Source organism: Conger conger, chromosome 6 (genome assembly GCF_963514075.1).
Source record: "Conger conger chromosome 6, fConCon1.1, whole genome shotgun sequence".
Taxonomy (NCBI): Eukaryota; Metazoa; Chordata; class Actinopteri; order Anguilliformes; family Congridae; genus Conger; species Conger conger.
The window spans coordinates 1,162,201-1,173,633 of record NC_083765.1 but is presented as its reverse complement, the minus strand read 5'-3'; the positions used below and the strand labels follow the sequence as shown (position 1 = coordinate 1,173,633).

Sequence of the window (11,433 nt, the reverse complement as noted above, 5' to 3'; positions counted from 1 at the left end):
TTTTGTGATGGCAGACATTGAGACATCATGGGTGGAGAGAGGTTGTGTCTTGGACTGGTGCTGCTTGTGGTTTTTTGGATGTTTATGTGATGCACAGCAGGTAAATAAACCCTTGGCTCCTACTACAACTCCATGGTATCACCGAAGACGAGCAGCCACCCAGGCACCTGCCCAGCCTGGTCCACCTTTGGGAGGCCAGTGGCTACCCAGGGTCCCGTTATACCCCGTCCAAGTATTGGAGAACCCAAGGGAACGACTATTCTGGAACCTCCACAACCCAAGCCAGATTCGGTCAAGATCCAGTGTGGAGAAGCCTCAGTCCAGGTGCAGGTGGATGTGGACCTGCTTGGTGTTGGTAATCTGATCCAGCCAGCGGACATCACTTTGGGAGGCTGGGGGCTGCAAGACAGGATCTTTCCCATATCCTCTTCGAGACTGAGCTGCATGGTTGTGGCAGCACGCTGATGGTATGTTGTATTCCTAGGGCTGCAAGTGGGCTATGCCAGCAAAGCTTGTAACCATGGTTTCTCTTTCCAGATGACTGCAGATGCCCTAGTGTACATGTTTGTCCTGAACTATGAACCCAAAGCAATTGGGACTACTCCCATCATCAGGACCAATGGTGCAGTGGTTGGTGTCCAGTGCAACTATATGAGGTTAGGAGGAGGGATGTGTATCGTTAGGATTTTATTGATACCGATACCAATACCGATACTCCTTATCGGTGCCGGTATTTATCGATACTCTTATCGATACCACGGCGTGTAATTTGGTGTATAAAATAAAGACGTTACAAGATGGTAAAAGATTCAATCGTTTTTTATTACCACAAGGGGGGTAACACCAGCAACATCATTAAACAACTTCCAGCACCTGCCTTTTAAGCCCTTAGCAAGTCAACATGTGCAGTGCGAGGTATGTCAAAAAAAACGAGCAGGCAGCTCCATACAGCCTTAAAGGTAACTGTCAATGTGATAATGCTTCAACAGAACAGAAGCTTCACTTAAAATTACAAATGCTTCTCAGAATAGATGAAATAAATAAAAAAAACCTAGGGAGATGACCAAAGCCCTACATGTTCAACCCAACAGACGCATACATGTAAACAGAACAGTGTAGGGGAGGCGCTTCTCCTGACGCATTTAGCCCTAACAGTTTTTGTTAAGGAAAAGCAACATATTTACTTTCTTTGGCAGCAGCCGAGATCGCTCTGGACAGAGTGACGTCACGCTATACACTCGGATAAAATGGCGCTGCGCATGTTTTAAAAAAGGGTAATTTAATTACTTATTATTTTTAATCCAGCTTTACTGGCAGTCTTGAACCTTTAAGGATGTATATATTGGGAATCAATCTTGTAAATTATGCCAACTTAATCTAGTATTTCACTTCCCCTTAAATGATTCATACACACACAGACTTGATGAAGAAGCACTGTCGGAGTCTGCCTGCACGGAGGAGGGCACGTCTGCCGGGTTGCTAACTTTTGATGTGTTGTTTAGGCAGTCAAACACCCTGCACTCCTTCAGCTTTATGCTATGGGTAGACTGCAAGTGTTTCATGATGTTGCTGGTGTTACCCCCCTTTGACGCAACTACTTTCTTGCATATATTGCATAGAGCCGAGGATTCATTGAGTTTGAAGTGAGCCCATACCTTAGACCGCTTAGCTCTTACGGCCAACATATTGACTACTAAAGAAAACAATGGGGCGCTGCGTCATAACCTGTCGACGGCGGCAGTGTCATAATTACGCGACGGTTAGGTAGACTCTTAAAAAAATACAGAAAACAGTATCGTTTGTCCAGAATCTTTAGCGGTACTCTGGTACCGACCTATTAGGAACCGGTACCAAAAAATACCGGCTCTCGGTACACATCCCTAGTTAGGAGGCATCACCTCTTCCCCTGGGCATGTAGTTTGACATGGACTTGACATGGTGTGGGGTTGTGGTGGTTGCAGTTTACCCTTCTCCCTAAAGGGGACACTTTGCAAGGCATGGCTCTGCAGAACAGGCGTCCATGTCCTGGTGCAGTGAATGCCCCTAATGGCTCTGCCTCACTGTCAAACCACTGCTCCAACTACTTCATTCTCATACCTTTCACCACATGGATCCCCTACCACTCCACCCTGTCTGCTGAGGATCTCCTTGTGTTTTCGCTGAGGCTCATGGCTGGTGGGTTGAGCCATTTAGAGCAGTGGTCTCACTCTTTAGCATGCAGTGTGTGTATGCTGGTTAATTCTCACCAATTAATGCTGCTGTAATTGAGTCCAATTGGTAATTCAGCAATGAATTTAATGCAACAGATTTGCACAACATAAATGGTACCCCTTTATGTGCAAATGTATGGTCTGAACTTTGCAATTATTGAACTGATCGTATAATCACGATCTGAGGCTGGAATTAAAACTAGCATAGACCTGGCAGTTTGACCACTGGTCTACAGCTTGGTTGCAGTACTTGCTTTACATTGAACTTTTCTCACAAACCCTAGACAACCGAGATCTGGAGAGGATGTCCAACGTCTTCTTCCTGGGAGACCTCATTAACATTGAAGCCTCTGTGATCCAGGCCAACCATGTGCCCCTCCGTGTGTTCATGGACACCTGTGTGGCCACTTTAGCTCCCAGCATGGATTCTGTCCCCAGATATGAATTTATTGATCACCAAGGGTGAGTAGGCTGTAAATGCTTCAGCCCTGGTTCATTGATTGTTCTACAAGTGGACTAAGCTCTCCTTCCAGATGTCTAATGGATTCTAAGCTGACTAGCTCCCGCTCCAAGTTCCAGTCCAGGAGAAGGGATGACAAACTGCAAGTTCAGCTAGATGTCTTCCAGTTTGCCCAGGAGACCAGGAGTGAGGTGTGCCCTTAATTGCATTAATTTGGCAGTCTCGGTACTGCTTGTAGTGGCACTAACTTACTTTCTTGGCAGATCTATATTCTGCCAGGTGAGGACCACGGCTGCTTTGCCTGATTCAGAGGGAAAGGCCTGCTTGTTCCTTCCTTCAAAGAATGGGTTAGTTGATTACCATGAACACGGACCAAATAATTCCATTCCCTGTGTGACTAACCTGTTCTTGATTCCATTCCCTGTGTGACTAACCTGTTCTTGATTCCATTCCCTGTGTGACTAACCTGTTCTTGATTCCATTCCCTGTGTGACTAACCTGTCCTTCAGGTGGGAATGACCAGATCTGTGGGTGCTGTGACACCGGCTGTGCTGTGAGGAAGGGCAGGAGTCTGGAGACTGCAGGTGAGATTCATATCATTTTCATCAGAACCCCATATTGCTTGACATTTTGGTGGCAAGGTATGACTGTCTTCCAGCCATGGAGTATCATGGCAGAGCCTTCCTAGGACCCATCATTGTCCGGAAGCCTACTATTGATGTGCATGAGCCAAGCACTTCTTTGAAGGTGGATCACAGAGCAGCAGGTATCCTCCTGTTTATGGCCATCTGGAGTTTGTCAGGCATTCCTGGTCCAGGCTATTGATCTGTGTTCTCCTTCCCAGGTGTCTCCCCTCAGGCAGTGGCCATGGCTGGAGTGGTGGCTGCAGTGGGATTGCTCTACGTGATTGTGCTGGTGATGGTGGCTGCAGTGGGATTGCTCTACGTGATTGTGCTGGTGATGGTGGCTGCAGTGGGATTGCTCTGCGTGAGTGTGCTGGTGATGGTGGCTGCAGTGGGATTGCTCTGTGTGATAGTGCTCAGGAGATTCAAACCAGCTTTGGAACCCACACTGGTGGGTGTTTGGATGACTCATAAACATAACTATATTCATAACTGTCTTACAACTGCTTGGCCTATATTTGTATGCCTCTTTGAATGCGGTCAGTAACTACAGTTTGGTCACTCTTTGCTTTGAAGCCCCAGTGTGTTTGTTTCTAGTCCATGTGTGCTTGGGTCTGGAGGGGTTTCAGAACTACTGCTGCAGATATTGCAGGTTCATGTTTAAGGGCTGGTTTTATTCTGCAGTGATCTTTGTACTTAATCTGATTTCACTGCACTGAAACATGGGCTACATTCTTGCTTCCCTGCAAGAAGATGACTCCTGAAAGACATTAGATTTGTTTTTGCTAGTTAACTTGTCATTTTATTTACATTCATGCTCCCTTAATGTACAAGGCCTTTCGGAAGAGGGAGAAATAAGCAATTTGAATGAGCCATGTGTTTTGCTATTAAGACTGGTGTTCCATCACCTCCCTGTGGATGAAGAGGGAATTGCATGCAAGTGCAATAGAAGACCATTTCTTAAATCATGCATGTGTGGCATTTGGAACCTATGTATGTATAAAGCATGCAATCCCACAGGTGGAATGGTGATGCATTGAGTACAATTGTACTAAACTTATTTAGTGCTGTATTTGGTTCTCAATCAGGCAACAATTAGATTTATTTTTATTTATGCAGAGAATGAGTGAATATTGGGCCTATTCTCTGCATAAATAAGTTAATGCACTCTTTGGGAAAACTTGCCTGAGTTTTGGTAAAGTTTCAGTGATTTGGATCACTGTTTAAAAACTGCAGAAAGTTGTAGTCTCCTGCTGTGGCTGTAACGCTGTTACATGTTGGCTGTAAAATGTGTGCAGAAAAGATTATAGACATAACTAACACTGGAGATGGGTGGTTGCTAAGTACATGACTACTCGTGTAATTATAATACAAAAAAAAACTAATAGTCACTATAGAAAATTAAAACGCATTGCCTCTGCCTCATGCTGTTGTACTCCCGATAAATGATGAATATAAAACTTGTGGAGAAACTTCACAGCAGGCAGACTGCTAGTGCCCTGGCTCTCTGGATCCAGATTCCGCACATATTCCATGGGTACCTGTGAAGAGCTGTCAGGGTACAGATTAAAATAGTGCACAGTGCAACTAAATAAACATGCTACGAAAACTTTAGCTACGTGAACATTATTAATTTATAGTTGTAATAGAAATATACACTTATTCCTTAACTCAAACTCAAGTCACATTGTCAGGACAGGAGATCAATATCATGGAAATTAGTTTATTAAATTTTCTGTACCTTTCTTTGCAAATCATTCTTTCCATATTCATCATAGCAGCATCTTTGGTGAAATAATCACGCCATCAGCCTCCCCCTCTGCCGTTCCGTTTGTCCTCTGTGAGCTTCTGTAGCTTGTCAGCCTGGAAGTTCAAAGGTGAGTTCCTGCAGAACAGCTTTTGTGTTGATGGTAGTATTCGCCGTCTGTTGGCCTTTTGGTGGCGAATTCTACTTTCGGTCATCGTGGACAGGTCACAACGCCATAAGAAACTGTTCCGTTCTCAAGAATAAAAAAGGCGTTTTTATTTGTCGGAATACTCGCATTATATCCAGTAGAATCATCTGCAGATCTGCGAGCTGACCGGAAGAAGCTTGGTATCTCCCACACACATCTGTTTTCTCTTCGGTTTCTGTCAGATCCCCATGTAGACAGACCGGTATGTTGAGCTTTTCAGTCGCTCATCTAACGTTATTCAGCAGCGCTTGCGATGATCCATTATTTTTAAGAACTTGCTAAACGCACAAAGCTATCTGAGCATTTAGCATCTACGTTAAGGTGCTGCGTACTGATCATTTCGTGTAGTGAAGAGGAGCATCATCAGAACGCACGGTGGAGCCTTTGCCCAAAAAGACCCGGAGATGTCGGACGCAATCGTTACTTTTCAGTCCCAGCTATCCGGTGTCATGGAGACCGTGTTCAAAGCGGCCATGTACGAGATCACCCGGCTGGTGGAGGACAGCTTCCTGGAGGAAGTATCGCGGAGCCGAGAGCAAGTGGAGTCGCTGAAACAGCGGTTGCAGTGGTCGGAGAGCCGGCGCAGGGAGCGAGAGAGCGGCGGGCGGACGAGGTGTGCCGACTGCGGCAGAGCCGGAGTTTCTAGCGAGGAGACGGAGGACCGACCCTCAGGAACACAGTCTGGTTAGAAACGTCGTTACTACTTGCACAAATTGGCTTTTTAGCCGCGCTGCTGTATTACCTGTTGCTCTCTCGGTCTAACTGCATGCCCTGTCGACACAATCTGCACTGCTGATTAGCGGGATTGAAAATCCAACGGGCATACGATCTGTTTCTGGAAATGTACCCTGAAAACGGCTTACTGATCAAGGGTAAATTACTTTTCAGTTAAAATGGCGGGTGAAGTCGTCTCTGACCTGACTCTGGAGTGATTCTGTAACTTGGATGGTTGATTTGTTGAATCCTGTTTGGTCTTTTTGTGAAAATTAGGACTGTTGTCATTCTCTCCCGTCCAGAAGTCGATGAGGGGCGTGGTCTGAAGCAGGAGAAGGTTCCGGATGGGAGCTGGAGCAGCTGTCCAGGGGAAGCCTCGATCCCCGGCCCTACGCATGCGCAGGAGGCGGTGGCCACACCCAGCTCTGTCGGAGCGCCGTCGGGGTGCACTCCAACGGCGGTAACTGTTCGTTACGATTTTAGCTGGCAGGATATCGGTTTGTCTTTCACTCAACAGCGACCCCTGCAGGTCAATCGATTGCGCACAGCATCCACCTTCTGTTCTCAAAATGGGTGTGTGTGTTCTCCGTGTTAGCGATTTGGGAACTGTTCCTGACAGATTGTGGTCTCTGTGGCAGTAGAGCGATTTGGGAACTGTTCCTGACAGATTGTGGTCTCTGTGGCAGTAGGGCGATTTGGGAACTGTTCCTGACAGATTGTGGTCTCTGTGGCAGTAGGGCGAGTTGGGAACTGTTCCTGACAGATTGTGTTCTCTGGCAGCAGAGCGAGTTGGACGGGGACAGGCTGGACGCCATGCTGAAGGAGGAGGCCCTGCAGACAGCGCCCCCTGCTGGTGAGCTGCAGGAACGATGGTCCGTGTGCCTGGAGGGTGAGTATCCAGCCCAGGCTCAGCAACATGCTGTCTGTCTGCGGGCTCCCCTTTTCCCTGGTTCTGAATTCACTCCCATTCAGAGATGAATTAGTGATGTATCCTTGTGCACGATAACACATTCACATGCATTAAAGTGATCAAACTAATGCCTGCTGTAGTCATATGCAGTTGCCACTCTGAAAATAGTTGTTTAATTCATAGCTAAACCTAAACCTGAAAACGGCTGTTAAGAGTCTGAGTCTAAACTCCTGCTTGTGTCCTGCAGGGCAGGAGGGCCCGGGGGGGGCGGGGCAGGATGACGGTTTCGGGGTGCAGCGTCTGCACATGTGCGAGGAGTGGGGCTCGGGGGCGGGGCCGGGGGCGGGGCACGGCCCGGAGGCAGGCGGAGGGGAGGAGCTAGCTCACGCGTACGAGGCGCGGTACGGCCTGGAGGAGGAGCTGGGCGTGGCGCTGGAGGAGGAGCCTAAGGGCGAGTACATGGCGGCGATGCTGGGCTTCCCCGCCGACCTGGATCCCACTAACCCCGCCCACCCTGCGGTGGCGCGCGGGCGGAGGGCGGGGTTCCCCCAGGGCTCCTCCCCCCCGGTGACGGACAGCGAGCTGGACTGCCTTCTCATCAACGAGGACGGCTTCCTGCAGGACGCGGACCGGCGCTCCCGCGGGCCCCGCCGGGGGAGGGGCCGCAGGGGGGCGGAGCGGAGAGAGCTCGGGGGAGGGGCCTGTGGCACGGACCTGCTGCCGCCGGGCCTGGACAGCGCCTCAGGCGGCCACCGGGGGGCGCCCTTCGCCCCGCCGCCCGCCCCGCTGCACGGCTGCACGCACTGCCGCCTCAGCTTCCCCGACCTGCCGGCGCTGAAGGCCCACCTGCTCACCCACGCGGGGGCCGGGGCCTACACCTGCACGCAGTGCGGCAAGAGCTTCACGCAGGCCTGCAACCTGAAGGTGCACCAGCGCATCCACTCCGGCCAGGGCCTGCACCTGTGCAGCCACTGCGGCAAGGGCTTCCTGTCCTTCGCCGAGCTGAAGAGGCACAAGTGCAGCCATGGCAGCGAGAAGCCGTACTGCTGCAGCCTCTGCGGGAACAAGTTCAGCCGCCTGTGGAACCTCAAGCTGCACCGGCGCATCCACACGCAGGAGAAACCGCACCGCTGCGCGCAGTGCGGCAAGAGCTTCACCCGCGCCGACATCCTGAAGGTGCACCACCGCACCCACACCGGGGAGAGACCGTACAGCTGCACCATCTGCGGCCTGAGCTTCAAGCGGCTGGACCATCTGAAATCCCACCAGCGCAAGCACAGCTAGCGCGCGCTGCCTTCCTGCCGCCCCAACGCGTGGCTGGGCTTTATTATTGCAGAACGATGGGGTGCCCATATCAAGGACTCAAGACTGAAAACCTACCGTTGGCTTTTACTCTGTTCTACTGCAATGAATCGGTGTGGATGTACATTTTCTTTGCTCTTGTTTTAGAAGTACGGTTTGCTTTCCCTTTTAAAGAGTAACTGTTTCAGTCTGGCTCTGCCTTCTGCACAATGTGGGGGAAAAAATGCGCTCTGGGGTGGAGTCGGTGTGTCTCATTTGCATAAAGTATTCTCTATCCAATCAGGTGCCTGCATGTTCCATTCCACTTTTTAAATGAGCCAATAAGAGTAAACGGTCAAATTTGTGGGCGTCAACAATTTCCTGGCTCGATCTCTTGATTGGCATCTATATGATGTACATCACGATCTGACATGACATCACTCGGCTGGGGCAGAAAGCATTTTTCTAACTTTGAGGCAGCAGAACATTTTCCTGACAGTTTTTTATGCCAAAATACTATTTCAGAAATGCTGAAAGAATGGCATGGATTAACACGTTTCACTATAAAGTAAGCATACTATGTGTGATCTAGAGTGTAATTACCCTATAAATAAAACCGTAGCTTTGTAATTGTTTTTTTAAATATTATTTTAATATTTAATGGGATATTCATGAAAATCGGCATTCCATTAACCCGATTATAAATGATTAAAAAAATGTTTCGCTTCTTGCCAATGTTAACCTGTTTCACATATTGCTTGTGTTTTGAATGAGTTCTTTTAAAATGTGAAAATGTGCCATTTTTTAGTTTAACACCATGAGTGACTTGTCTAGTGGGCACATTAGTCCGGTGTGGTTATGTGGTCTAGTAGGATACATCTGATATTTAATCTCTGCTCAGGTTATTGCTGTCTTTGGTACAGAATGTAATTGTTGTTGGCCATCTACACTGAAAAGACATCAGTATAGCCAGCTGCATGACTAGATTGTGGGTTAAGGTATAATATGGGTTACTCTGGATAAGGTATATGGCATTCTGTTATAGTTCTCATTATAGTGAAAATCTGGACACATTTTGACCCTCTAAGAGGGATTTTGCCAGATTGAAGGTATATTGTAGATCTCACTATGTCAAGAAAATTACGACCTATTTTTTTTTGGACTGGTGGTTCCCAAGATGAGGGCGTTAAAATCTGGGGTCTTAGGGGGCACTCTTCATCTTTTTTTCATCTATCTTAAAAGAGCAGAAAATAACATGGTAATCGGCTATGTGAACTCTTAAATATGTAGGTCATCTGATTGTTTTCAACCCTGTTGTCAAAATAAATATTTTTGGGCTCTGGTGATTTTAAAAACCTGTTTTATTGTTTTAGACATTGGTTAGCTTCATAACAAAGCTCTGGGGTTTTCATGGGAAGCTTGCATTCTACTTACTAACAAGACTGATTTTCATTGTTGGTACTCCAGAAATCTTGGTCATCTGCCAGGGCAATACTTCCACCCAAACAACACATGGGTTAATTTTGCAATGCTTTTGCACCACAAAATCTGTCAAAGTTGGAAACATAGTGTTTTATTGACACTTTGCACTTTGACAGACATTGTGAAGTTTGCCTTTGCCTTGAATTTACATTAAAGCAAGATGACCACTGGACTCCACCAATTTACTGGAATAGAAAAAGATTGTTTCTTTAGCCCAATTTTGAGGTACTTTGTAGCCTTTTAAGATGAAGTGGCTAGATTTCAGACACCCATATCTTTGGAACCGCAGGTCCGAACGAAATGAATATTTTTTGCAGTTTTATTGACTTAGATCTACAATATACCTTAAATCTAGTAAAATCCCTGTGTCTAGATTGACACCTCCTCGTCTTATACTCTGGGTAAATGTGGAAGGGTGAAAAGTACCATGTCACTGCTGTACCTGAGTGAAATGGTACAGTGCTGGTTAACTGCCGTCCCTGCGATACACAGCCGGAGGGGGAACCGCTGAAACGCTGCTGTCCAGCTGAGTCTGCCAAATAAAAAAAACTATATTCACAAATAATAAACTCATAAATGCTACAGTGACATGTGTACCCTGCAGACAGCCTGGTGCACAACATGCCGGCGTTCCACGGATCCTTTGAAATCGGACCATGGATCAAGGCTGAATTCTGTAAGAGTTGCAACAGTCAGGTGAATATTTGTATGTGCATGTGATGGATCTCTCTTCCTCAATGAACTTTACATGACATTTCAGTCATTTAGCAGATGCTCTTATCCAGAGCGAGGTACCAAAATGCGCAAATCATAACCAGGGACACGTGCGCTGAAAACCATTACATTACATTACGTGGCATTTAGCAGACGCTCTTATCCAGAGCGACGTACAACAAAGGGACCCTAGAGGGAAGAACGGTTCCAAATGCTAGTGTGATCACATAGATTAAAAACTTGAGCCCTTGTAGAACAATAAGATAAACTGACGAAGTAGCAATCTCACAGTTGGCAGCTAGAACACCACAAATAGTAAAATAATTAAACACAAGTGCAATTATAACCTGTAGCATACACATAGCATACATGGCTAATTATTACAGTGAGGTAGTGAGGTAGTGAGGGGAAGGTGCAGCCTCAAAAGGTGAGTTTTCAGTCTGCGCTTGACAGTGGTCACAGAATGTTCTGGCGTCCACAGGAAGGTCATTCCACCACCATGAGGCCAGAACAGAAAGCAGTCAAGACCAGTGAGTGCAGCTGCGATGAGGGGGAGGAGCCAGCCGTCCTGAGGAAGCAGAACGGAGAGGTCTGGCCGGCGTTGAGGGTCTGATGAGCGATGCTGCTGCTTCCATGTTTACTTCATCTCCAAAGCAATATCCTGTGATATGAAAAATATGATACCTATTCATATTTCTTATACATGTCTTATACATTTTTTATTGTGACCTTTTATTCTACTTATTACTTTTTCTATTCGTGGACTCTTTTATACTATTTTATTCATGTTTTTATTTCAATATAGATTTTTCCAATTTTATTCTCCGTATGTGCATGTTTACATTTCAATATACATTGCTTTATTTTTCCTAGTTTATTCTCCTGGTTTCCATGTTTTAATACTCATTCTCTCATTTTACTACTAATGAATGGGTCCAGGGTCGGCTGGGTGGCCTTAGAGTCTGAGATTGTACAAAATACGGCTTCACCGCAAAAGGTTGTAGTGCAACAGGTTTATTGATCCATGGAAAAATATGTACAGTGAATAATATATTTACAATCAGAAATACAACACTAACTACAT

The 11,433-nt window shown here is 46.8% G+C and overlaps 1 protein-coding gene and 1 pseudogene across 1 annotated transcript; both read left to right on the top strand.

Moving 5' to 3' along the window:
* Window positions 1-3,879, top strand: LOC133131211 (zona pellucida sperm-binding protein 3-like; annotated as a pseudogene).
* Window positions 3,880-5,139: 1,260 nt separating this feature from the next.
* On the top strand, window positions 5,140-9,508 carry si:ch73-109d9.2 (uncharacterized protein LOC565042 homolog). Its single transcript, XM_061245012.1, has 4 exons — window positions 5,140-5,932; window positions 6,265-6,422; window positions 6,743-6,851; window positions 7,120-9,508. The coding sequence occupies exons 1-4, from the start codon at window positions 5,653-5,655 to the stop codon at window positions 8,154-8,156; spliced, it is 1,584 nt and encodes a 527-aa protein (XP_061100996.1). The 5' UTR covers window positions 5,140-5,652; the 3' UTR covers window positions 8,157-9,508.
* Window positions 9,509-11,433: the final 1,925 nt, after the last annotated feature.

Excerpts from the sequence above, each read along its gene's own strand:
- si:ch73-109d9.2 (XM_061245012.1), top strand. The coding sequence starts at position 5,653 with ATGTCGGACGCAATCGTTACTTTTCAGTCCCAGCTATCCGGTGTCATG. Across the intron at positions 5,933-6,264 it reads ACCCTCAGGAACACAGTCTG|AAGTCGATGAGGGGCGTGGT; the intron begins GTTAGAAACGTC and ends TCTCCCGTCCAG. Across the intron at positions 6,852-7,119 it reads ATGGTCCGTGTGCCTGGAGG|GGCAGGAGGGCCCGGGGGGG; the intron begins GTGAGTATCCAG and ends TGTGTCCTGCAG.